At 44.5% G+C, this 27,994-nt stretch overlaps 1 protein-coding gene across 7 annotated transcripts in view; it reads right to left on the bottom strand.

The window, feature by feature from the left end:
* Nucleotides 1-2,436: 2,436 nt before the first annotated feature.
* Nucleotides 2,437-27,994, bottom strand: part of C2H19orf44 (chromosome 2 C19orf44 homolog) — a 62,912-nt gene continuing 37,354 nt past the window's right edge. For all 7 annotated transcript variants that reach the window (XM_040417441.1, XM_040417437.1, XM_040417439.1 and 4 more), the window contains 4 exons: nucleotides 27,451-27,907; nucleotides 26,483-26,569; nucleotides 22,119-22,285; nucleotides 2,437-2,555 (listed from right to left, as the gene is read on the bottom strand). In XM_040417441.1, coding sequence (XP_040273375.1) covers nucleotides 2,502-2,555; nucleotides 22,119-22,285; nucleotides 26,483-26,569; nucleotides 27,451-27,907 — 765 coding nt within the window. In that variant the 3' untranslated portion in view covers nucleotides 2,437-2,501. The remainder of the gene's footprint in view (nucleotides 2,556-22,118; nucleotides 22,286-26,482; nucleotides 26,570-27,450; nucleotides 27,908-27,994) is intronic.

Raw genomic sequence — 27,994 nt, 5'->3', positions numbered from 1 at the left:
TAAATATTTTAATAGCTCACACTTTTTGGGACGTGGCGATATGTAATATGTTTATTCTTTATTGTTTGTAAATTTTGTATGTAAAACTGGGAAGGGGGCCATTTGAACTTTTAGTATTTTGGTGTTTTTTTTAAACTTTTTATTTAATAACCATTTCTTCCCTTAGGGACTAGAACCTGGATCTTTTCATCCCTTGTGCTATTCACCCTGATAGTGATCTATCAGGGTGAATAGGATCTAACACATCTCCCTGCTGCCCTGTGCTTTGTGCACACAGCAGCAGGGAGCTGAACATGGCAGCCAGGGCTTCAGTAGCATCCTGGCTGCCATGGTAACGATCTGAGCCCCAGCAGTGTAATCTGCCACTGCCACCAATGAAGGGGATGGGACCCTTTGGCCACCATATAACAATGGGGGGGGGAGGGGGGACAACGACTTGTGGCCAGTGATAATGGGGGGGGGGGGGGAGAGGCTTTGGGGGGGGGCGCACTGCACCACCAATGAATGTAATTAAAGAGGACCTTTCATGGGTCCAAAGAATATGAACTTAGTAGCAGGCTGCATAGATTTTTTTTTTTTCTCCCTGGCTCTGAGCTCTGCACTGTGATTGGACAGCTCTGCTGTCAGGGAGAAGGAGAGACACTGGCGTCTCCTCCTCCTTGCCCCGAATGTTGAAAATACCGGGGGCCACAGCGGTGCACTTAGATCCCTGGGCGCCGCTCTATGCAGCCTGCTACTAAGTTCATATTCTTTGGACCCATGAAAGGTCCTCTTTAACTCCTTTATACAAGTGTCTGCAGCGGTATCACAGACCCGGCAGCCGGCCTCAATAACAGGGCATGTGATCTGTGGCACCTGAGGGGTTAATTGCCGCGTAACGCATGCCCTGTTATAGAGGCCGGGTGCCGGGTCTGTGATACCGCTGCCTATACTTATGTTTTACATTCATTGGTGGCACAGTGGTGACAGCTCCTCCCCTGCTATCTCCCCATTGGTGGTAGTGGCGGCCGCGTCACAGTGGAGAGGGAGGGACTCCTTCCTTCTCCACTGTGCTACTGAAGATGGAGAACTTAGTCTGCGCAGGATCGCGGCGGTACAGTCGCAAATGGCGACAAGACTAAAAAGTCTTGTCGCCATCTGCAAATTTTAAGGCGCATTGGTGACCGTTTTGGTCGCCATTTGGAGCCCTGCAAATACATACTGATAGGGAACTTACATTGTGAGCCCCACTTAGCACAGAGTGATGATAATGTCTGTAAAGCGCTGCAGAATATGTCAGCGCTATATACCATATTTTTCGCCCCATAAGACACACTTTTCCCCCTGCGTTTAATGGGGTAAATACTAATGAGCGCTTCCATTCGGAGGATCGGGAAGCGGTGAAGGCTCTGTACTCACCGCTTCCTGGTCGTCGGCTGCGCACAGTGTGAGGGCGCTCTGTGACCTCACGCTATGCGCACCGGCTCAACCTGGACAGCAGGAAGTAAAAGAGCGCGGGCAGTGAGGAGTGGTGGCTTCCAGAAGCAGGAGAGGTAAGTGGTTTATTTTTTTTTGTGATGTGAGGCTGGGGGCTGATTACATATGGTTGGGGGCTGCTGTATTATGGCTGGGAGCTGCTATGAGACATGGAGGACCGATTTGAGGCATGGGGGTCTCATCTGAGGTCCGATTGGGGGGTCTTCTTTATATTGGGCTCTGATCTGAGGTCTTATTAACATTGGGGATCTGATTGGGGCTGTGAGCTGAGGTCTGATTAACATTGGGGGTCCGATTGCTGATCTGATGGCTAATGAAACATATTTTTTTCTTATTGTCCTCCTCTAAAACCTAGGTGTGTCTTATGGGCCAGTGCGTCTTATAGAGCGTAAAATACGATATATAAAACAAAAAAATAGCACATGCCCTATACTTGTCAGTTTTGTGGACCTGCAATTTTAGTGGATCTGCCATTTGTGGACCACAAGAAAAACTTATGACTGTGTGCATGAGGACTAAAACTCAGGTTACAGGCAACAACCAAGAACAGATCCAGTACAAATGATCAACTTTTTAACAGATTGACCAGCAGTCTATAGCGCAAACAATAAAAGTAATTTAAGAACAAAATTTCGTAAGTTCAGTAAAAAAAAAAAAGGTTGTTCCGAATGACAATCATCACATGCCTACTGCACAGATATGAGATATAACCATTCTAAATTCATGTGTAACAGCAGAGAACAGATAAACAGTGTTTTGTTTTCAAGACCACCCAGCAGATTTATGACAGTGGTACGTGATTGGAGAAAAAGACATAAAATAACTTAAGATCAGTACAAATAAAAACAAAAATAAAAGTATTTGTAAAACTACTAAATACACATACATAAACAAAATGTCACTGTAAAAATAGAATTTGATCATTTAGGTAAGGAAACAGTCTTTGGATCACATTTTTTGGGCACTGAAACTAGGGGCAATGCCAGACCACTTGAGGAGAAGATCTTTTATTGCTTGAATTCAAATCAACTCGTCTCTTGACCGTGCTTCCATTTAAGAGCTCTCTGCTGCTGAATGTACTGAAATAAAAAGGAAAGGGAAGTGAAGTGGTTAAGTATGTACAGCATCTTCTACTTAAAGTGTCTCTGAACATTCCAATTTTTTTTTATATGTCATAGCAACATATCAAACATTTTTATTGGTGGTAGTCTTAGTGTTGAGATCCCCATGATAGCTAGAAAGAGGAGAGAGAAGCACTCACATATAGCGCTCTCTCTCCTCGCTGCAGAGGATGGAACTGAGAAGAGCCCATAGACTTCTACTGAGTCAGTCTCCTGCAACGCTATGTGAGAACTCTCTCCTCCTCGCCAACAGTGAGGTCTCAGCACTCAGACCGTAAACAATCTAAGAATGGTCGCTTCCGGTTCCGGCGCGCACATGTGAGGACGCGAGGTGGAGGAGCTCCGCATACCCTGCCACATATCGGGGGTTTACCGGGATCAGAAGCAGGATCGGTGTCTCTAAATGTGAGTCGGGAGACACATGGACAAATACCTAATACGTACCGGCCCCCCGCAGACGATCTCTCCACTACCGAAGCGGCACTCAGCGCAGCCGCGACTGGACAAGATGGCGGAGGGTAAGCGGAGAAATACCCGCTCCTCCTCACAACCCCCTTTGCTATCCGAGGCAGACAATTCTGGGGGAGAAACACCTCCACACTCGCAGCAGATGCTGCAGCTTCAGGAATTAGAGCTCCCCAGTAAAGAAATAGCGATGGCGGTAGCGCAGATACTGGCTCCAGATATTAAGGCCACGCTAGAATCTACTATAGCGGGGACAATGAAGCAACTGCAGCAAGACATTGCGCAGAATTCATCCCATATACGGGAACTGGAGCAAAGAACAGGAGTCCTGAAAGATGAATTAAGTAGAACCCAGACACAAGTTAGAGAAATAGTACGCATTAACCAGGCTCTGCAAGACAAAGTAGAGGACCTGGAGAACCGTTCTAGGAGGAGCAATATTCGTATTATAGGTCTCCCTGAGGACATTCCAACACATCAATTGGCGCGATTCTGCTCCTCAGAACTTCCTAGGGCGATGGGTTTTGAAATGCCACTCACGGTTGAAAGAGCTCATAGAATAGGCCCCCCCAGAGAACCGCGCCTTGAGGGCCAAGCTTCCAGACCGAGACCTGTCATAGCCAAGTTTCTTAATTATGCAGATAAGGCCTCTTTCACACTTGCGTTGTTGGGATCCGGCATGCACTTCCGTTGCCGGAGGTGCCTGCCGGATCCGTAACAACGCAAGTGTACTGAAAGCATTTGAAGACGGAACCGTCTTCCAAATGCTTTCAGTGTTACTATGGCACCCAGGACGCTATTAAAGTCCTGGTTGCCATAGTAGTAGCGGGGAACGGGGGAGCGGTATACTTACAGTCCGTGCGGCTCCCCGGGCGCTCCAGAATGACGTCAGAGCGCCCCATGCGCATGGATGACGTGATCCATGTGATCACGTGATCCATGCGCTTGGGGCGCCCTGACGTCACTCTGGAGCGCCCGGGGAGCCGCACGGACGGTAAGTATGCTGCTCCCCTGCTCCCCGCTACACTTACCATGGCTGTCAGGACTTTAGCGTCCCGGTAGCCATGGTAACTATTCAGAAAAAGCTAAACGTCGGGTCCGGCAATGCGCCGAAACGACGTTTAGCTTAAGGCCGGATCCGGATCAATGCCTTTCAATGGGCATTGATCCCGGATCCGGCCTTGCGGCAAGTCTTCAGGATTTTTGGCCGGAGCAAAAAGCGCAGCATGCTGCAGTATTTTCTCCGGCCAAAAAACGTTCCGTACCGGAACTGAAGACATCCTGATGCATCCTGAACGGATTACTCTCCATTCAGAATGCATTAGGATAATCCTGATCAGTATTCTTCCGGCATATAGTCCCGACGACGGAACTCTATGCCGGAAGACAATAACGCAAGTGTGAAAGAGCCCTAAGGAAGCTATTTTGCTGAAATACCGACGTCTGAATCAACCCCTCAGGATAAGGGAAAGCAAGCTTTTATTGTTTGGCGACTATTCGATGGAGGTTGCTAAAAGAAGGAGAGCCTTTTCTCAGATTTGCACACAGCTAGTGCAGAAGAAAATCCGCTTTGCACTAGTTTATCCGGCTGTCCTGCGTGTTTTCAAGCAGAATGGAGAGACAGACACGTTTTTATCACCTAGGGAAGCGACAGAGGCCTTAAAATGTGGCGACTCTTCTGAAAGCCCGAGATCAGGCTCAGCATCAAGAGGACGTTCTTCACCCAGAGGAGGCCGTTCAAGCGGCCATTTGGATTCCAGGCCTTGTGATACTTACCCACGTGGGTCCGGAGAAGTTGCCAGTCGAGTATCTAGTCAGGACTGGGACTGATCTCTGCAGCGTAAAATGGCAAAAATTGGAAGTTGCGTTCATGGAACTTATCTGATGCCAATCTTATTGATGGTAGTATGATGTTTAACTCTATAGTGACACTGTGGAGAAGTTTAATGATAGTTCTTTAACAGGATGGGAAAGGGTAGATAAGCAGAAGTGGAGAGAAACCTGTGCTGAATCTCCATGGGTAATGGAGAGATTAGCAAGATGCGTATATGTTGGTGGGAATCTGGCGAGACAGAGTCCGCATGTACTCGCCAGTTCAGTGCGAAAAAAGAGAAGTCTAAAGTGTCCTTTGGCGGATTGTTGAAGCCTTTATATGTAAAGCAATATGTTATTGTTATTGTTAATAGGTTGGGGGAAATGTTTTTTGCCATTTATACAGTCATGCTCCATGGATGTTTTACACAGGCTGCATTTGATGTTCATGTCTGGGGGAGGCCTCCTCCGGGTGCCGCTCTCTATATATCGATGTTACTACTCATTTTATGAAAATAGTATCATGGAATGTAAAAGGCCTTAGAGCCCCGCAAAAAAGATTAATGGTTCTTAAACACCTCAGGAAATTGAATGCAGATATTGCACTGCTTCAGGAGACGCACCTGGAGGAGGTTGACTTCTGGCGTATGAAACGTCTCTGGGTAGGTAGTGTCTTAGGTTCACCGTCAAAAAATAGGAAAGCAGGGGTAATTGTTCTAATCCACAAACGACTGAGCCATGATATGGTATTGACTGAATGTGATGCAGAGGGTAGGATTTTACATCTCAAAATATCCACTGCTGCAGGTCCTATGGACATATTCAATGTATATGGCCCTAATGCTGGTCAGGCCTCCTTTTTTAGAAATCTGGAGAGCAGGATTTCTCAAGAGGCTGGGAATCAGATATTAGTCATGGGAGACCTTAACGCGGTACATAATCCAGTGGAAGATCGAAAGCAAACTCAGCCCACTCATCAGCCCGCGCAGCCTACTAGAGGGGGGGGGGGGATATTCCCTGGAATCTTTTATTAAATCCACAGATATGGTAGATATATGGAGGTTTCTGAATCCAGTGGAAAGGGAATTCACACACTTTTCTCATGTACACCGGTCGTGGTCTAGGATTGACTATGCCCTGACCTCATCACAGCTTTCAAAAAAGGTTCTAATAGCCGAGATCACTGATATGGTGGTGTCTGACCACGCCCCGGTGTGCATTACTATTGCTGAAGCCACTCCCAGAGGTACTGATAGAGTATGGCGCCTTCCTAGCTACCTCATGACAGATGATGATTTTCTAGATAAATTAAAAGGCTGGTGGTGGGAATTTTTAGATAATTCTAGTCATAGGGACAATTATTCTCTACTTTGGGATACAGCAAAAGCAGTAATTCGTGGGAATTTTATATCTTATGCAACAGCTAGGAAGAAGAAGGTATGGCTTAAACTCCAACAAGCCACAGATGAGGTCCGTACTGCATACACCTCTTATCTAATGAGCCCCACGGATATTAACAGGGTTAGATGGGTAACAGCAAAGCACAACTATGACCATAAACTAGAACAGCAAATTAAACTGCATATGGATTATCATTCAGCTAAATTGTTTAAATATGGTAATAAAGCGGGTAAAATGTTGGCCAATTTGATTAACACACAACGCTATAGTCCTGCCATTAGATCCATATTAGATGACGCAGGAAAGAAGCACACAAATCCGAAGGATATTGTGGAGTGCTTCCGGAAATATTTTGAGGTGCTTTACTCCAAAGATGATTACAACCAAGCGAAAGCTGAAGAACTATTAGCTAAAGTCTCTCTACCCAAACTCACGGAAGATAATTTGAATAGCCTTAATAAACCAATCTCAATTGAAGAGGTCCAATTTAACATTAAATCTCTTAATAATGGGAAGGCACCGGGTCCAGATGGGTTCCCAGCGGAGTTTTTTAAAGCTCTTATTGTAGAAGTCTCCCCGGTCCTTCAGGACTTATTCAACTCCTGTCTACAAGGAGGTGACATTATGTCAACAGGAAAACTAGCGCACATTAAACTTATCCCCAAGCCGGGCAAGGATATTGCTCAGATGGGCTCGTATCGCCCAATCTCATTGATAAATCAAGACTTAAAAATTATGACAAAGCTAATGACAAATAGGTTAGCCGAAATCATGCCAACTTTGATAGGCCCCCATCCGGTAGGGTTTGTTAAAGGAAGGGCTGCGGTCACAAACATTAGGACGGTTCTAACAATACAGGATTATTTGTTCCATAATCAAGACACACTTGGTTGCCCTGCTCTGCTATCTGTGGATGCGGAAAAGGCTTTCGACAATGTGAATTGGAATTGGTTGGGAAAATCCTTGGAGGCTTTTGGTTTTGTAGGGCCTTTTCGGACGTTTCTTAATACCTTATACGCTAGCCCAATGGCACAGATCCATCTGCCTGGTTTTTTGTCGACGCCTTTCCGCCTCCACAGAGGTACGAGACAGGGATGCCCTCTGTCTCCACCCCTTTTTAATTTGGCCCTTGAACCCCTGGTTAGATTCCTGATACAATCAGACTTGTTTCAGGGGATCAGAGTAGGGACTAGAGAAGTCAAACTCACCTGTTTTGCTGATGACATACTACTCTTTCTTAAATCCCCGGAGACAGAATTAAGAATCGTTCTAAACTCTTTGCAGTACTTTGGGGATATGACAGGTTATCGAGTTAATGTAAATAAGGGTATTAAAGTAGGTAGGAGTCCATTATCTCTATATAAATTAAACTACGAGCCGTTGATTAAAAAAATAGTAGAAGAACTTGAGAAATGGCTAAATTTGCCGTTGTCAGTATTTGGGAGAGCTCATCTATTAAAGATGGTCAGCTTTGCCAGGCTACTATATCCCATGCAGACCATTCCCCTACTCTTAAAACATGTAGATATTGCTAGGATCCAAAAAGCCTTCTCGCGCTTTCTTTGGCGTGGAAGGAGACCAAGGATTGCTTATGCGAAATTATGCCTGCTGAAATGGGAGGGTGGCTTACAAATGCCTAATATTAGGAACTAACACTTGGCATCCCTCTGGAGATATATTAAAGACTGGCTGAAGGATACCTCAAATTTCTCCAATACCCCGTTGGAGAAGGAATTATCCGCTCCATGGGATTTGGGGGCTATATTACACACTAAACTTCGAGATATTCCTCTTACGCTGAAAAAATATACACTACTAAAAGATACTCTAGCAACATGAAAATGGGTACGCAAATTATACAGATTACCTATGTATCTCTCGCCATATATGCCATTATGGACCCTTCCGGCTTTTTCAGCAGGGAGACAGTCAGTAATGTTTACACTATGGAGAGAGAAAGGCATTGTCTCCCTGAAGCAGCTACTTAGTCCTGCAGGAAGTGAATTATTATCATGGTCAACTATCCAATCTCAGTTCCGGTTGCCTCCCTCGCACTTTCTCCCCTATATTCAATTAAGATCGTTTTGTCAATCTCAATCATTAAATATGGGAGATCAGGAAAGAAGAGTTTGGTTTGATTCTCTGATGGGAAGTCAAAACTGTTCTTTGTCAGACCTGTATCGTAAAATCCAGAATACTCACTCGATTCCTTTAGAAGCAAAAGTATTCCAGAAATGGGAAAGTGAACTTAATGATGTGACAATAGCTCCAAAGCTAAGAGAGGGAATGGAGCGTGTGAGACAGGCGACCGGTAACGAGATATGGAGGGAGATGCACTTTAGGATTTAGCACAAAGCAACATATGCATTTGATTTATCATACAGAGATGCCCCAGCACATTATCTTAGATGGTGCCCAAAGTGCAAATTACAAAAAGCTAATCTATTACATGGGTTGCTGGAGTGCCCCTCTCTAATCCCCCTATGGAAGGGAGCATTAGAACTCATTAAGCAGGTCTGGGGAGTTGAGGTACAACTAAATCCTCTACATTGTGTATTTCATTACATTCCTTGGGATTCTAGAGGAGAAATAACTCATTCCACGTTTGTTAAAAGGTATCCACTTATTTTTATTGGCTGTAAAAAAAACAATACTGAGACATTGGATATTTCCTTCTATCCCCACACTTGACGAAGCCATAGGAATTATGAGTCGTATTCTTTACATGGAGAAGTTAGAAGCAGAAAACAAAGAAAAATCTGCGAAACTTTTCTTTGGAAAGTGGAGGAAATACATTAGTCGTATTCTGACTTCTATTGAAATTCAAGAAGTAATGAAACCTTTCCGTTATACTAAATGGTACCTGGAAGAGCAGATAAAGGGGACATTAGGTAAGCTGGGGGAGTAATGTGCTTGTAGGTAATTAGACCAGGTTAAGGTTGAATACTTTCTGATTAGAGGCGGTGAAATTAAACATTGTGATGTTATTGATGTAAGACATCCTTTATGGAAATTTATTTTCTTGACTGACGGTTTGGCAATAAGTTGGGGTAATAAATGGTTTGTGGGGGGGGAGAAAATTTGAAAAAAGGGAAATTTGCTTGTATTATGTCTGATATGACACCTTACTGTAAACATGGTTGGAATGATATTCTTGTATATTGAGTGTCAATATTGCCTCTGTATAATGCATATTAATGTTTCCCGAAATAAAAGTGTTTTAAAAAAAAAAACAATCTAAGAATAAGATATATCAGTGACACTAAGGTACTAAAAGAAAAAATAATAGCTTACAAACAATTTTCCTAGACTGGATACAAGTGTAGAAGCCCATCAGCTGGAAGAAATATTGGGTCTGTACAGGTCCTAGTCTTTTGATTTAGTGTCTATGTGCACTGTATGTAGGAACCATTTTGGGGTATATATAGTGTTTTAAAGGGGTTACCCAATTTCACAAACAGACCCCCATGTGCCGGGCCCCTCACAGGCAATATACTTACCCCGCTCACCACTCCCTGCGCTGGTCCTGGTCCCCGCACCACCACTGCCGCTTCTCCCTGTACACGGATGAAAACATCTGGTGTCGGGGAAGGGGGATGGAGCAGCCAATGGCAGACGGGGCGAGCCTGCCAAGCTTCACTCGCGATGCTAGGGAGGCTCGTCCCCGTCTGCCATTGGCTCTTCCCCTCGACCCCTTTCTCTTCTCCCCGAGCTGAAGCAAAACCTTTAAGTACTTTTTTTTTTAATAGTATCTTTTTATTAAAGTTTAACAAAAAGCATTACACTTCAAATGCAGACAGACAATCAACAAATAAGTCCAGTACATTAAATTACATGGGATCAGTCACAGCAGCTCCTTTTAGCCCTTACTCAGGTCAGAAGCGGATATCATTTTAATCGTATGAATAGCACCCAATAGATTATATCTCAGAATGATAAAAAGTACTGCACACACACACACATTCATACACACCTTCATCGGTCAGAAGCAAGCACCGCTGCCTCCTATGGTATCAGAGTTTGGGCTCCAATCCAAGGATCCCATATCTTCATGAAACGATCAGGGGTCCCTCTTCGCTCATATATAAACCTTTATAATTCAAGGTCGGTATTGACTAGATGTACCCATTGTTGCACAGTAGGACTCTTAGGGGGTTTCCAATTTAGGAGGATAGTTTTCCTAGCATAGAACAAGAGTATTCTGTATAGTTTCCTGCCAATTTGGTGGGAACAACCTCATTGACTATCCCCAACAGACTCGTCAGCTCAGTACAGACATTAGGAAAGCCTAGTTTATCAATAATATAAGTATGAATCTCCTCCAAGAAGCCATAAATGACCGGACACTGCCAAACCATGTGTATTAGGCAGCCGTTTTCATGTCCACATCTCGTGCATTAAGGGTCTGGTAATTTACCCATTTTAAATAATCTCTCAGGGGTATAGTATATCCTGTGAAGCCACTTAGCTTGAATCAATTGATCCCTAGCACTTACCACTGTGAATCTCCATGTATGGCTAAATTCTTTAATATGCATATCTTCCAAATTTTTGACATCCCTTCTCCACTTGACAAATGAGTTATCAAGGGGAGAATCCTGTAACGCCATCAGTGATGCATAAAGAGTCGACACTGGTTTGACCAAAGGAACCCTCCTAACCACTGCTTCCACTGGGCCACACTCCAACTTTAAAAGGTTCTCTGCCAAACTGAGCATGACAGGCATGTCTAAGCTGAAAATATCTGTACAAACTATGTTGGGGCAGATTAAATTCCTGCTTCAAACTGTTAAAGGTTCTGAAGAGACCCTTATCATACAGTTGGGCAAGATAACGCACCCCTTTTTGGGGCCAGAATTCAAATTCCATTAATGAGAACAACTCCGGTAACACTCTGTTTTTCCACAATGGTAAATATGGTGACCAATTAATACTAATCTCGCCGGAGTTGCGCATCTGACTCCATTTAACCCAAATCTTTACTACCATCGATTGGGTATAGTTTTCTGCAGAACCAGCCCCCCTCCTATATGCCAAATTCGTAAATGCTTCATAGGACCCTAACAATGCTGCCTCCAACACTACCGCCGGATTACCCAAGTCTGCCCGTACCCACCACGCCACATAATTTAACTGTACTGCTACATAGTACATGTACAGGTTGGGTAAAGCAAGGCCTTCCCGCAGGTAAGATGCCTAAAGGGTGCGTCTCGCTATTCTGGGAGAAGATTTGTTCCATAGAAAGGGGGTGATTACTCTATCCATGGTAGTAAAGTGTTTCCTGGGAAGTAGCGTTGGGGCAGCTCTATATAGGTATAGAGGTTTTGGGAGAAGAATCATTTTTATAATATTGATACGCCCAATGAGATTCAAAAGGTAAGTTTTCCCATGCTTCCAATTTTTGGGTAATGGATTGCATTGTAGGAACAACATTCAAGTCATAAAACTTTGCCACCTCCCTATGAACAATAATCCCCAAATATGTAAATTGCTCTACAATCTGAAGCTTAGTGTTCAATGAAATGCGAGCTGGGTCAAAGTCATCAATTAAGCAAAGACTAGACTTGGCCCAGTTCACACGAAGACCCGAGAAGCTACCAAAATAATCCACAGCGTTTAAAAGGGTATCTAAGGACTTCCCTGGATCAGCTAGGTATACCAACATATCAGCATATAATGAAAGCTTTTCTAATATTCCAGCTATTTCCCAGTCTTCTATACCCGAGTTAGAGGAAATGAGTATCAACAAAGGTTCCATTATTAATGCGAATAATAAGGAGGAGAGGAGAGAGGGCAGCCCTGTCTAGTGCCTCTACCTAAGGGGAAGGAGTCCGATGTGTATCCATTTACCTGGACTCTTGCCGAAGGTGATTTATAAAGCATCTGTAGCCAGCACAGAAATTTTTCAGGAAATCCGATTCGAATCAACACTGCCCACATAAAGTCCCACTCTACTGAATCAAAGGCTTTTTCATTGTCTAAGGACGCAAGAGCCCTCATACCTCTATGGTCATGGTTGACCTGAAGATTAGTGAACAATCGCCTTAGATTAATATCTGTAGTCTTCCCTGGCATGAAACCCGACTGATCTACCCAAACCATGGAAAGAATTACCTCCCTCAATCTTAAAGCCAGTATCTTCGCAAAGATTTTGACGTCAAGATTCAGAAGGGAGATAGGTCGATAAGAGCTACACTGGTCAGATGGTTTTCCCGGCTTATGAATCACTACTATTGTTGCCTTTGAGAAAGAAGGAGGCAATGAACCTTGTTCCAGCGCATATCTCAACAGCTTCCCTAATCTATTAACAAGGTCCTTAGAAAAACGCTTATACCATTCAGCAGGAAATCCATCGGGACCCGGGTTTTTTTTGGTTGCTAAAGAATTAATGGCTACTTTAATCTCTAGGTCAGATATATCTGACGCTAGGACCTCCCTGTCGTCTCTGTCCAAAGAAAGAATATTAATACCTGCTAAAAAAAAAATTGGCAATCTCCCCCGAAGTGCACGTGGTCTTGGGGGCATACAAGTTCGCATAATAGGAGGCAAACTGACGGCAGACATCTCTAGGCTCCCTCAACAAGATCCCTTGATCATTCAGAACTCCCGCCACCACCGTTTGCCGAGTCTCAGATCGAGCCAAATATGCCAAAGCACTACCACACTTATCACCATCTGAAAAAATGGTTTGTCTCTGATTCAAGAGTTTCTTCTGAGTATATTCAGTCAAATGTAAAGTAAACCTACGCTGTGCATCAAGCCACATAGTCTGCTTCTCAGTACACAGATCTAGTATAAATAACCTCTCTCTATCAGCTAGCTCCATCTCCAGTTTCATCCGCTTGATATTCAATTCCTTTTTGGAAGTTTTCTATAGCAGCAATCAACCTCATTACTGACTTAAAAGCATCCCATTCTACCAGGGGATTCGTAGATCCTTCATTTTCTGTCCAGTAGTTTCCCAAAACATCTAGGCTATCGCTCACCACTGGTAAGACCTCGAGCCACATGGGATTCAACCGCCACTGCTTATCGGCTGGAGCCAATGGCTGTGACAAAATCAGAAGGAGGGGGGCATGATCTGAAACCCCTCTCGGCAGATAATCACTGGACTTGATATGAGGGGATAAATCTCTGCTGACAAAGGCCAGATCTATACGGGATAGTGAGCCAGTAGAAGCCGAATAGCACGAGAATTGTGCATCTGTGGGATGAAAATAACGCCACGTCTCTATCAGATCATAGGCATTAGCCCAACGTGAGAGCACATTGTTGTGTGAGGCCTGGGGAATCAATCTGTCCCGTACTGGATCAAAAGTGGCATTGTAGTCGCCCATAATAATACAGGGCGTTGCTGGAAACACTGCTATTTTAGCTATAATTAAATCTAGGACTTCTCTGCGGAATGGCGGAGGGATATTGAGACCCACAATTAAGTACTGCAGGCCTCTGACACTAGCATGCAGAATCGCATATCTACCATAAGGGTTTAACTGCACAGAAAGTATGTGAAACGGGAGACTTTTAGCAATTAAGATAGAAACACCTCTAGCGTAATTTGAATATACTGCATGATATGTGGGGCCTATCCATGGACGTCGCAAAGCTAGTACTTTCTGGCCTTGCAGGTGCGTTTCTTGCAATAACATTATGTCAGGGTTATACCTCTTCAGATAATTGAAAACGAAAGACCTTTTAATCTTATTAAGACCCCTAACATTCCAGGAAAGCAGCTTAATTAACGCCATTTATCCCACCAGAGAAAGAATATCCAAAATCTCAGCCCGATGAAGGCACATACATACACACACACACACACACACCACATCAAAGAACCTTCCAATATAAACGCCCTCTCCAGCCCACACCTTCCCATCCCACCCTGCCCAATCCTTCCTAACATAGTTGAGCCTGAAACCCTGAACTAGCTAACTTCCGGGTATGATAGCCTACCCTAACTCATTAGGTGAACTCGTATACCATATAGGTACCTTAGTGAGAGAAAGTAAATAGACAGTTCCTCCTATAACAGTGCATGTTGGTTCAGGGTATTGCCACCCAGCATACGTGTATAGGATTAAAATCTTATCAATAGACAAAACCAAAGAATAGGAATTATAACAAGAGTAATAGTGGTGCGGTGAAACATAATACTCCCGCCCCCCCTTAACAATCCTGTCAGCAATACAATCTAACATTTAAGCAATTATTAGCTCCTTCAGTTGTCACCGCCAGAGTTCATTCCATCAGCGGTAAGGCCTTGCATTTAGATTCTTATCAATCCAATCTGTAGCCTCTTCAGGAGTATTAAAGAAACGGACCGTTTCTCCATCTTGCACCCGCAAGCAGGAAGGGTAGATCATTGCATATTTCACGTTTTTATCTCTCAGTCGCGCTCGGACCTCAGTAAACTGCTTCCTTTTCTTCTGGAACTCCGCAGTAAAGTCCGGGTAAAATGACAAGCGGACATTCTCATAGGTGATGTTGCCCTTCTGTCTGGCAGCTAGCAAAATAGCATCTCTATCCCTGTAGTTCAGGATTTTCATAATGAAAGGCCTAGCAGGGGATCCCGGCGGTAAGGGCCTGGTTGGGACCCGATGTGCCCTCTCTACAACAAAGCAACTGGAAAGAGAGATAGGATGCAGTACTTCTTTTAGGAGTTGTTCCGCAAATATTTCTGGGGTAGACCCCTCCACTCGCTCTGGTAAGCCCAGAATACGGACGTTGTTACGTCTGTTGCGGTTTTCAGCATCTTCCGCTCTAGCTTGCAGTATCTGGACCTGCTGCAACAGCTGCCTGGTGTCATTTCCAACTGCTCTAGACGCATCTTCCACATCACTCACCCTTTGCTCCACTGCAGTCGTTCTCTCACGAATGTTGTCAAAGTCGTGCCGTAAACAGCTGAGATCAGACTGGAGATGGTCTATCTTGGATGTAAGAGCAGCTTGACAATTTGAGAGGCTTCAGCAGAGGCAACAGGGACATGAGACCCCTCACTTTCTTGCTCTGTCTGACTCATGGCATCCATGTATTGTTTAACAGTTGATGAAGCCACAGAAGAGGTTTTGCGGCCCATAGAAATAGTCCACAGAAACTTGAAAGACTAGCTGAGGTATGCCACTTCTGCAGTATATCAGGTAATTGCTTTATCTAATCCAGCAAGTCCTGCGTATCAGTCAATCAGACTGTCATCCATCTTTACACTGTAAAGGGGGTAAGTATGTCAGCACCACCATCAAATAATTAGATATACTTCAAAAGAGTCCTTTGGTAGACCTTATAGCATTTATGTACAGAGTCTCCTAGTAGGAGTATCGCAATAGGACTTAAACCGGCAGTGTTTTCAGGAGGGAGACGTTCATATACTCTGTCCTGCCGTCCCACTTCGTCTGCCGGATTAGAGAGGAGCGCTGCGTCGCACTAACTTTGCAGGCAAGATGGCGCCCACCACGCGACTTCCTTCCTGCTACAGCCGCGGGTCGCGTGAGTCCAGCAGGCACCGGCAGTAGCCCAAGGTAAGATGTACCTGCATTGTGTACTTTGCGGTCCGACGAACCCTGCCTCAGCGCCGTTGCACACTCTCCTCCGGCCACGTCTCCCTGCTCTCTCCTATGCGTTTTCAGCGCCTGCAGTGTGACAGCCGAGCCGCAGCGGTAAGGTCTGAGCGATGTGTCCCTGATGTTATCGGTATGGGCTCAAATAACCCCGATTTTGCCAGGTGTTAATAAGGTATTTAGCAGGATTTTGGAGGAGCACTGTGTCTCTGCTTCCTCGCTCCATGTTGGTTCGGCCACGCCCCTCACCTTTAAGTACTTTTACCCCAATCCAAGTTGAGCTTGGGCAAAACAGTTAGATAAATGCTTATTAATCGACATGCAGTATGTTACAGAGCAAGGGGAGTTGATCAGACTGATATACAGTTTTGTAGGGAATAAATCAATATAATTTTTGTTTTATTTATGCTCTTTTTATGCTTGGCAGTCATATACAGGGTCCTAGGCATAGACAGAGCAGGGATTTAAATGTATGAATTACAAGTTGTAATTATTATTTCCCCCAAAAACTATGTATCAATCTGCTTGGCTCATCCTGTTGGCAGATAAAACACCATGCTAAACATGATAGGTTACCTTTAACCGCCTCCGGACCGCCTCCGGAGGCGGCAGCACTGCGCAGAGTCACGCATACACGCGTCATCTCGCGAGATTTCGTTTAAAGCCGGCCCGCGCGTGCGCATCGCGGGCCGGCAAAAGTTAAAGAACAATTTCGTCACCAGCCTGCCAGCAACGATCATTGGCTGGCAGGCTGGCGATTTTCAAAAAAACTAATCACAAGCCATATAACAGATCATATTAGTAAATATGATCTGTTATATGGCTTGTCTGCTCCTCTGCTGGTCCTTTTCGTCGGTTGGATCCAGCAGAGGAGCAGACTTCACAGTGAGTAGCACCAACACCACACTTTAGCCCCAGATCACCCCCTGCACCCCAATTAACCCTTTGATCGCCCCTGTCAATCACTTAGTGAAAGACAAAAAGTGATCAGTGTAAACTGTCACTTTTTTTCCCCACTAGTATTGGCTGTTAGGTTTTAGGATAGTTTAGGCCCCTTGGTTAGGTAGTTAGCGATCGGTTAGCGCCCAGCCCACCGCAGTCACTGATTCGCTGATTAGCGTATCGCTAATCAGCATTTGTACTTTTATAGTATCTGTAAGTGATCAAAACTGATCACGGTCAGATCTAGAATAGTATTAGTGTCACTTTAGTTCGCCCTCCACCCAAAACGCAGTGTTTGCCCGATCAGGCCTGATCGGTCGCCCACACGTGCGTTCACCCACGCCCGCCCCACCGCAGTGACAAAAATTTTTGAATTTTTTATCACTGCACATTCACTTTACAAGCACTGCGGCGATAAAAAAAAAAATCAGTTTTGATATTTTTTATCAACCGCAGCGGCCTCCAGTACTTCGCTAGCCTCCACTTTGTAAGACAGGCTTGCTTTTTTTCTGGGGTAGTCTCAGGGAATACCCCTAAATTTAGTAGTCCAAAATGTCAAACAGGGGGTATTCTTCTGAAGAGGCCTACAGGATTCTGACCCAGTCGGATGAGGAATGGGAACCCTCATCTGACGAATCTAGCAGGTCAGAATATGAACCTGTAGAAAGCAGCGGCTCTCTGACCCAAAGTTCGGACGAGGAGGTGGAGGTCCCTGATAGAACCAGGCGTACCCGGCCCCGTGTCGCTAGACCACAGGTTATGCAGGATCCGCTTCAAGAGCAGCAGAGTGGGGCTGGCGCTGCCGGATCACGTGGTGAGGCATACACCAGCAGCGCAGCCCTCCCTGGACCTAGTACCAGCACTGCCGTACAACATGGTGACGTGGCGAGCACCAGAAGGGCAGTTGAAGCTGGTACGGTGGCACGTGCAATAGTTACCCCATCGTAGAGCCCCTAGAATCCCTGAGGTGCTGGCAAACCCTGATTGGCAGTCACCAACTTCAGCCGCACCATTAGTTCCCCCTTTCACCGCCCAGTCTGGAGTTCGGGTTGAGACGGCTCATATCGGTTCGGCCCTGGGATTTTTTGAGCTGTTCTTGACTGCGGAGCTCTTGGACTTAGTCGTGGCAGAGACAAATCGGTATGCCACACAATTTATAACCGCCAACCCGGGAAGCTATTATGCCCAGCCTTTCCGGTGGAAACCAGTCCAAGTTTCCGAAATTAAAATTTTTCTGGGCCTTCTCCTCAACATGGGTCTAACTAAAAAGCATGAATTGCGGTCATATTGGTCCACGAACCCGATTCATCACATGCCCATGTTCTCTGCTGCTATGTCCAGGCCACGATTTGAGGCCATCCTCCGTTTCCTGCATTTTAGCGACAACACCACCTCCCGTCCCAGAGGCCACCCAGCTTTTGACCGGCTCCACAAAATTCGGCCCCTCATAGACCACTTCAACCAGAAATTTGCAGATTTGTATACCCCAGAGCAAAACATCTGCGTAGACGAGTCCCTAATACATTTTACTGGGCGCCTTGGCTTCAAACAATACATCCCAAGCAAGCGTGCCCGGTATGGGGTCAAATTGTATAAGCTCTGTGAAAGGGCCACAGGCTATACCCACAAATTTCGGATCTATGAGGGAAAAGATCAGACCCTGGAGCCGGTCGGTTGCCCTGACTACCTGGGGAGCAGTGGGAAGACAGTCTGGGACTTGGTGTCACCCTTATTTGGCAAGGGGTACCATCTTTATGTGGACAATTTCTACACAAGTGTGGCCCTCTTTAGGCATTTGTTTCTAGAACAGATTTGCGCCTGTGGCACCGCGCGAACTAGTCGCGCGGGCTTCCCCCAACGGCTCGTTACCACCCGTCTTGCAAGGGGGGAGAGGGCTGCCTTGTGTAACGAAGAACTGCTCGCGGTGAAATGGAGAGACAAGCGTGACGTTTACATGCTCTCCTCCATTCACGCAGACACGACAATACAAATTGAGCGAGCAACCCGTGTCATTGAAAAGCCCCTCTCAGTCCACGACTATAATTTGCTCATGGGAGGGGTGGACTTCAATGACCAGATGTTGTCTCCGTATTTAGTTTCCCGACGCACCAGACGCTGGTTTAAGAAGGTGTCTGTATATTTAATTCAATTGGCTCTGTACAATAGTTTTGTTCTCTACAGTAAGGCTGGGAGAACACGATCCTTCCTCAAATTCCAGGAAGAGATCATCGAGAACCTCCTGTATCCAGAAGGTTCCGTGGCCCCATCCACCAGTGTAGTTAGCCGTCTACACGAGCGACATTTCCCCAGTGTCGTTCCTGGTACCTCAACCCAACCGTCACCCCGAAAAAGATGTTGTGTCTGTAGCAGGAGTGGAATAAGGCGTGACACCCGCTATTTCTGTCCTGACTGTCCTGACCACCCTGCCCTATGCTTTGGAGAGTGTTTCCGGAAGAACCACACACAGGTACACTTAGCATAGGGATTGCATCTCACAGGACAGGCACACAGGGCTATTAGGGCCCTTTTACTCACAGCTGCTCCAAACCTCTCCTTTCACCTGGGATAAAGTGCATAACGTACTTCGCCACATCTTTGGGCGGTAAGTACCGGTAAGTAAAAAAGTTAACGTTCAGTTAAAAAAGGTTTATATGTTCTGTTCAAAAGTTAATAAATTTATTGCGTTGCTGCCTGGTTTTTTCTTTTTTACCTTCCAGGTGGACCAACCGATCGACTAGCTGCAGCACTGATGTGCATTCTGACAGAAGCATTGCGCTGCTGTCAGATTACACGAAAGTCGGTGTATGCGGCGCTGCAAGACGAGATTTCTCCTCTGCAGTAAAAGATACGTTTGCCGAGACATACGAGCTGAGGAGGTGGCGGTGTTCATATACTTTGGCAAACACTTTGTATATATAAAAAAAAAAAATCCCGGCAAGGATTTATTCATCCACATCGATTGATGTGAATGGAGAAATCTGGTTTGCCAGGGCATACGAGCTAAGTGGGTATGGATGTTGGGCGGAGCTCCTATGTCCTGGCAGACGCCTTTCCCCTCCTTTTTCTTTTTTTGGCAGAGATTTTTTCATCCACATTGATCGATGCGAATGAAGAAATCTGTGCCGTTCATTTTTTTCTTTCAGCCCAGAGGCTGAACGGAAAAAAAAAAATCTCATTACCCGTATGCTCAATATAAGGAGAATAGCAGAAACTCCTAATGCTGGGCATACATGTAATGATTGCGGAGACCCTCAAATGCCAGGGCAGTACAAACACCCCACAAATAACACCATTTTGGAAGGAAGACACCCCAAGGTATTCGCTGAGGGGCATATTGAGTCCATGAAAGATTGAAATTTTTGTCCCAAGTTAGCGGAAAGGGAGACTTTGTGAGAAAAAAAAATCAAAAAAAATCAATTTCCGCTAACTTGTGCCCAAAATTTTTTTTTTCTATGAACTCGCCATGCCCCGTATTGAATACCTTGGGGTGTCTTCTTTCCAAAATGGGGTCACATGTGGGGTATTTATACTGCCCTGGCATTTTAGGGGCCCCAAAAGCGCGAGAAGAAGTCTGGTATCCAAATGTCTAAAAATGCCCTCCTAAAAGGAATTTGGGCCCCTTTGCCCACCTAGGCTGCAAAAAAGTGTCACACAGCCTAGGTGGGCAAAGGGGCCCACATTCCAAAGAGCACCTTTAGGATTTCACCGGCCATTTTTTACAGAATTTGATTTCAAACTACTTACCACACATTAGGGCCCCTAGAATGCCAGGGCAGTATAACTACCCCACAAGTGACCCCATTTTGGAAAGAAAACACCCAAAGGTATTCGCTGATGGGCATAGTGAGTTCATAGAACTTTTTATTTTTTGTCACAAGTTAGTGGAATATGAGACTGTGTAAGAAAAAAATAAATAAAAAATCATCATTTTCCGCTAACTTGTGACAAAAAATAAAAAGTTCTATGAACTCACTATGCCCATCAGCGAATACCTTAGGGTGTCTACTTTCCGAAATGGGGTCATTTGTGGGGTGTTTTTGTGGGGTGTTTGTACTGTCTGGCCATTGTAGAACCTCCGGAAACATGACAGGTGCTCAGAAAGTCAGAGCTGCTTCAAAAAGCGGAAATTCACATTTTTGTACCATAGTTTGTAAACGCTATAACTTTTACCCAAACCATTTTTTTTTTTACCCAAACATTTTTTTTTTATCAAAGACATGTAGAACAATAAATTTAGAGCAAAATTTATATATGGATGTCGTTTTTTTTGCAAAATTTTACAACTGAAAAAGAAAAATGTCATTTTTTTGCAAAAAAATCGTTAAATTTCGATTAATAACAAAAAAAAGTAAAAATGTCAGCAGCAATGAAATACCACCAAATGAAAGCTCTATTAGTGAGAAGAAAAGGAGGTAAAATTCATTTGGGTGGTAAGTTGCATGACCGAGCAATAAACGGTGAAAGTAGTGTAGTGCAGAAGTGTAAAAAGTGGCCTGGTCTTTCAGGGTGTTTAAGCTATGGGGGCTGAGGTGGTTAAACAAGAATGTTTCCAACTACTGAGAGCAAGCCCCAAGGCCAGTTTCAGATGAGCGAGTTGTCTGCGGGAAACAAACTCCATGTGGAAGTGTGACTTCCCGTCCTGGACTCTGCTCTTGTAATGGGACCTCACAGCATTATAATGATTTTTAATGCTGTGTGTCCCTACCTGACAGCATTATGTCAATACAATTCATTACAGATGATGTTGGACAAGGGAACACAGCTCCAACACGGAGCATGTTTCCTGCAGTCAAATCGCTCATCTGAAACTGGCGTAAAGGCGTATTCCTATCTCAAAATGTTTGGCATATTGCTAGGATATGTCACAAAACTCAGATAAGTGGGACACGTTCCTATCTCCAGAACTGGGCCCCCAGAGGAGAGGTGAAGGGGAGTAAAACCACAAGTATGGAGTCCTGTCCATTCACATTTATGGGACTTCCACAAAATAGCCGAGTGAGTGTACTGCACCATTTCTGAAAGTTTCATAGCGGTGAATAGAGAACAAGCCATGCAAGTGCGCCCACCTCTCCATACACCACTATGGGGACTACTGTATATAGCTGAGCCAGCACTTGGCTATTTTCAGAACTCCCATGAATGGAAGGTGACCATGCATACACGGCAGCTCTCCCTTCACTTGGGAATCCTGGTCTGGAGATACGCGTGGGACCCGTACCTATAAAATTGATGACATATCCTGGCGATATGCCACAAATGTTGAGATGGTAATACCCCTCTAAATACCTTCTCATTATACATTTGTAAAGCTTAATTTAGCAGTATAGCAGTAAAATCTATTGGTTACCTCTTTAGTATTCTTCAGTGTGGTATAGCAAAAGGATTCACCCTCTAAGGACTTTACAGTGGAAAGATAGAGCTGTCGGGCCATGTCTACAAAAGACTGTGTGAGGAACAGCTGCTGTTTTAGCATGTCATTCAGCGCCAGGGCCATCGGGTTGTATGTGGTCAATGCTGGGAGATTTCAGGGGGGAAAAAAAAAGATAAATATTAGCTGTGTCTTATTTATATGTAATCTCTATAGGCTGAGGTTTAACTCAAGTAATATTTTGAATATTTAGTAGGAAGCGGGTAATCGTACAAGATTATGGCCAGTTACAGTGGCTCAGGTGAAACCTAGAATGGCAAATACCTCCTGAATATATATTCAGTCAACCATAGCTTAAAGGGATTCTGTCAGCCATATTTTAGCTACAGAGCTTTTCATATCATCATATCAGTCTCCTTGATCTAGATAAAAATATACTAGTCTTACCCCCACCTGTCTTTTCATTTTTGCAAAAAATCGCTTTCATTTATATGCTAATTACCTTCATAAAGGAGCCTAAGCTGGGTTCCCCTGGATGACGCTGCTGCCAGGACACCGTGCGGGCCCAAACATGTGTATCAAGAGCGCATGCGCGAGATTACGGCGCACTGGAAAAAAAAAAAAAAGAAGCCGAGGAGAGGAGTGAATAATTAACAGTGGGGCGGCGCTGGGCTCCAAGATAAGGGGCGCATTCAACAGCCGCTCCAACGGCCAGAGGGACAGCCTCTTGGGCTCCTTATGAAGGTAATTAGCATATAAATTAAAAGTGATTTTTAGCAAAAATGAAAAGACAGGTGGGGGTAAGACTAGTATACAGGTTCTTCTAAAAAAAAATAGCATATTGTGATAAAGTTCATTATTTTCTGTAATGTACTGATAAACATTAGACTTTCATATATTTTAGATTCATTACACACAACTGAAGTAGTTCAAGCCTTTTCTTGTTTTAATATTGATGATTTTGGCATACAGCTCATGAAAACCCGAAATTCCTATCTCCAAAAATTAGCATATTTCATCCGACCAATAAAAGAAAAGTGTTTTTAATACAAAAAAAGTCAACCTTCAAATAATTAAGTTCAGTTATGCACTCAATACTTCGGGAATCCTTTTGCAGAAATGACTGCTTCAATGCGGCATGGCATGGAGGCAATCAGCCTGTGGCACTGCTGAGGTGTTATGGAGGCCCAGGATGCTTCGATAGCGGCCTTAAGCTCATCCAGAGTGTTGGGTCTTGCGTCTCTCAACTTTCTCTTCTCAATATCCCACAGATTCTCTATGGGGTTCAGGTCAGGAGAGTTGGCAGGCCAATTGAGCACAGTAATACCATGGTCAGTAAACCATTTACCAGTGGTTTTGGCACTGTGAGCAGGTGCCAGGTCGTGCTGAAAAATGAAATCTTCATCTCCATAAAGCTTTTCAGCAGATGGAAGCATGAAGTGCTCCAAAATCTCCTGATAGCTAGCTGCATTGACCCTGCCCTTGATAAAACACAGTGGACCAACACCAGCAGCTGACATGGCACCCCAGACCATCACTGACTGTGGGTACTTGACACTGGACTTCAGGCATTTTGGCATTTCCCTCTCTCCAGTCTTCCTCCAGACTCTGGCACCTTGATTTCCGAATGACATGCAAAATTTGCTTTCATCCGAAAAAAGTACTTTGGACCACTGAGCAACAGTCCAGTGCTGCTTCTCTGTAGCCCAGGTCAGGCGCTTCTGCCGCTGTTTCTGGTTCAAAAGTGGCTTGACCTGGGGAATGCGGCACCTGTAGCCCATTTCCTGCACACGCCTGTACACGGTGGCTCTGGATGTTTCTACTCCAGACTCAGTCCACTGCTTCCGCAGGTCCCCCAAGGTCTGGAATCGGTCCTTCTCCACAATCTTCCTCAGGGTCCGGTCACCTCTTCTCGTTGTGCAGCGTTTTCTGCCACACTTTTTCCTTCCCACAGACTTCCCACTGAGGTGCCTTGATACAGCACTCTGGGAACAGCCCATTCGTTTAGAAATTTCTTTCTGTGTCTTACCCTCTTGCTTGAGGGTGTCAATGATGGCCTTCTGGACAGCAGTCAGGTCGGCAGTCTTACCCATGATTGCGGTTTTGAGTAATGAACCAGGCTGGGAGTTTTTAAAAGCCTCAGGAATCTTTTGCAGGTGTTTAGAGTTAATTAGTTGATTCAGATGATTAGGTTAATAGCTCGTTTAGAGAACCTTTTCATGATATGCTAATTTTTGGAGATAGGAATTTTGGGTTTTCATGAGCTGTATGCCAAAATCATCAATATTAAAACAAGAAAAGGCTTGAACTACTTCAGTTGTGTGTAATGAATCTAAAATATATGAAAGTCTAATGTTTATCAGTACATTACAGAAAATAATGAACTTTATCACAATATGCTAATTTTTTGAGAAGAACCTGTATTTTTATCTAGATCAAGGAGACTTATGATGATATGAAAATCTCTGTAGCTAAAATCTGGCTGACAGAATCCCTTTAAAAAAGGCTAGGCACATGCGATTTATCAAAAATGGTGCAGAAAAGATTTCAGGGCTCTTTCACACCTGCGTTCGTTTCTTCCGGCATAGAGTTCCGTTGTCGGGGCTCTATGCCGGAAGAATCCTGATCAGTTTTATCCTAATGCATTCTGAATGGAGAGAAATCCGTTCAGGATGTCTTCAGTTCCGGAACGGAAAGTTTTTTGGCCGGATAAAATACCGCAGCATGCTGCGCTTTTTGCTCCGGCCAAAAATCCTGAAGACTTGCCGCAAGGCCGGATCCGGAATTAATGCCCATTTAAAGGCATTGATCCGGATCCGGCCTTAAGCTAAACGTCGTTTCGGCGCATTGCCGGACCCGACATTTAGCTTTTTCAGAGTGGTTACCATGGCTGCCAGGACGCTAAAGTCCTGGCAGCCATGGTAAAGTGTAGCGGGGGAGCAGTATACTTACAGTCCGTGCGGCTCCCGGGGCGCTCCAGAGTGACGTCAGGGCCCCCCAAGCGCATGGATCACGTGAGCACATGGATCACGTCATCCATGCGCATGGGGCGCACTGACGTCATTCAGGAGCGCCCCGGGAGCCGCACGGACTGTAAGTATACCGCTCCCCCGCTCCCCGCTCCTACTATGGCAACCAGAACTTTAATAGCGTCCTGGGTGCCATAGTAACACTGAAAGCATTTTGAAGACGGCTCCGTCTTCAAATGCTTTCAGTACACTTGCGTTTTTCCGGATCCGGCGGGCACCTCCGGCAACGGAAGTGCACGCCGGATCCCAACAACGCAAGTGTGAAAGAGGCCTAAGCTTTCATTTTCCAGGAAGTCTCTGCAGAATGAGAGATGGCATTTGATCGGTTGCTGTGGGCATCCTTTCCTTTGCTCTACTTTTAATAAATCTACACTATAGAGTAAGTTCCCGTGAAAAGCAGGAATATCTCCGCCGTCCCATTCACATCAAAGGAAAAGCTTCTTCCTTCAAGTAAATACTACAGAGCTGTCCCATAAAAGTGAATGGGGACGGTGGAGTTGCAATTACACTGCTCACTGCTGCAATGTTGAGATGAGAAGGTAAACAATGAAGAAAACAAGGCAGCGCTCGTACGAGCATTGCTTTCGCTTCATACAGCAGATCAGTGGAGGTGTCGGGAGTCAGGCCCCCGCCAATCTGATATTGATGATCCTAAGTATAGGTCATCAATATAGCAAAAGCTGAGAACCCTTTAACTGTCCCTTCTATTGAAAAGGAATAATTATGTTTTACAAGCGAACTTGTCAAATTGGGTTTTTTACTGAGGCAGTTTCATACAAGGATGTGGAACTCCACCTAGCGATTAGTTGGTTACTTGTCTGATATAGTGATGTAGATTAAAAAACTTAATAAATAAAAGATTAAAAAAACTTTCATTCTTCCCATTTTAATGGACTAGAAAAGCCCTTTGTGGATACAAAAACGGGTCTGACAGCAAGATGAAAGCCATACAGACTCAATATTATTTATAGTGCTTAGGTTTTAGCGCCCTATTGCATTGGCCAATGAAGGGAGCAATTATCGGGTATTAACACTTATCCTGGATAATTGGCCTGTGTAAAGGTGTCGCACTTGTCTGGTCATGCTAATTTTGTGGTGTATGAAAGGTACAAAACAATGAAACTGTATGAAGACAAATAATCGTAACAGTCAGTCAGTCTCAGGACAGTAGTGATAATGCACCTAACGAGCAGTCAATAATCGGGAAGGAACTTCCTCATTCCCAGTTACTGCCCGCTCTATCAGCCTATGTAAAAGGGCCCTTAGTTAATCTTAAAATATTGCAATGTTCTGTCACGTCCAATAAGCACTTACCTTCAATTAGATCAGGGCTCACCACATGGCTGACCATTGACACTGGATCCATAAAAGGTGCAACAGTGTGCTTGAAGTCAATACTTGCTGTAGACAGAATAATGTTTGGAGATTTAAATAATGTCCCAGTAACAACAGCAGGTTAAAATGTCACTTAAAATATGATCGCAATATTCATATTTCTATTCATTAACAAAATGGTGTGCAGCCCGCATTTTCCTCTGCATGTCTCACACTATCTTACAAATGCCTATTTTTGTCCGCAAAACAGACAATAGGACACACGTCTTTTTTTTTTTTTTCTAGGCTGTGGAATGGACATACGAATGAAGACAACACGTATCTTTTGCAGCCCTACTAAAATGGAGGGTCCGCATCCGATCTGCAAAAAAATACAAACTGGATACGGACCAAAAATACAGTTGTATGTATGAGGCCTTACACTGACATAAAACACTGCAATACAGGAGCAGGGTCAAGAAAGATTTAACAGTTCAGAAAGTGAAATGTATACATACATACAACTTCTTAATGTAAAATTACTTTAGGCTAGGTCAGAAGTTACGTGAACATAAGCTCTAGTCACACAGGAACATCCCATCCTGCCATGTCCATAAAATCGAGATGTGATTGTAATGCAATAAGACCACTGTAGTTCTGCTACCGGACAGAAATAAGAACCTCCAATACTGCTATGCCTGTAAAGGTTTGCAGCAAATCAAAGCTAATATAATGTACAGTCTGATTTGCTTCCATTCTGTCAAGACCCACACATTTTGCATTGTGATGGTCACACAGAAAGGCACTGTGGGCTGTTTCTTGCCAGGATTTCCAGGCAGAGGGTTGTCCATCCTAAATGTGATGACAGAGAGAACAGCTAGGCTGCAGCTGTCTGGAGTTCTAAGCAGCCAAATCTACGGATTATACTATAGACATTAAGCTGTATATCATTGCGAAAATATACTTACCATGTGGCCAGCGATAGGTGAATCCAGCATCACTGGTCTGCACGGCAATTTCCTTTACCGTTACTCTATGTATGTTCTCAGCCATTGTTTTCCGCTGTCTTGCTTTGTTGGGTGGGGTGTAGGAGCGATCTGAGGAAAGGATAGATTTCTGTCCTGCCATGGATTTTGAATATGAACGTGAATCAGATGCTGAACTATGTTCTGTATCAGTAAGCACAGATTCTTCAAAATCCTCTGAATAAAGAGAATTAACGGTGGATTTATCTGAAGAGCTAGAGCGTTCATTGCGTCGATGCGTTAAAATTTCTGATTCTTTGTTGGTTTCAGTGTGTGCTTCTACAACAGATTCCTCATCGGAGGTGGAGTGTCTTGTCAATGACTTTGCTTCCTTGGTAGGTGTGTGTCCCTTGTCTTGAGCAGAGGAGAGATACTTATCCTTCGCCTTTTCACGAATCACCTGTGATAGCAAAAAAGTTACCATTGTCATAATTAAACCAAAGATTAAAGGTGTTATCCAAGGTGTAAAACACTCCCCTTCCCCCAG

The sequence above is a fragment of the Bufo bufo genome, chromosome 2, assembly GCF_905171765.1.
Source record: "Bufo bufo chromosome 2, aBufBuf1.1, whole genome shotgun sequence".
Lineage (NCBI taxonomy): Eukaryota > Metazoa > Chordata > Amphibia > Anura > Bufonidae > Bufo > Bufo bufo.
The sequence above is the reverse complement of the archived record's forward strand: the minus strand, read 5'-3'. Positions and strand labels throughout refer to the sequence as shown.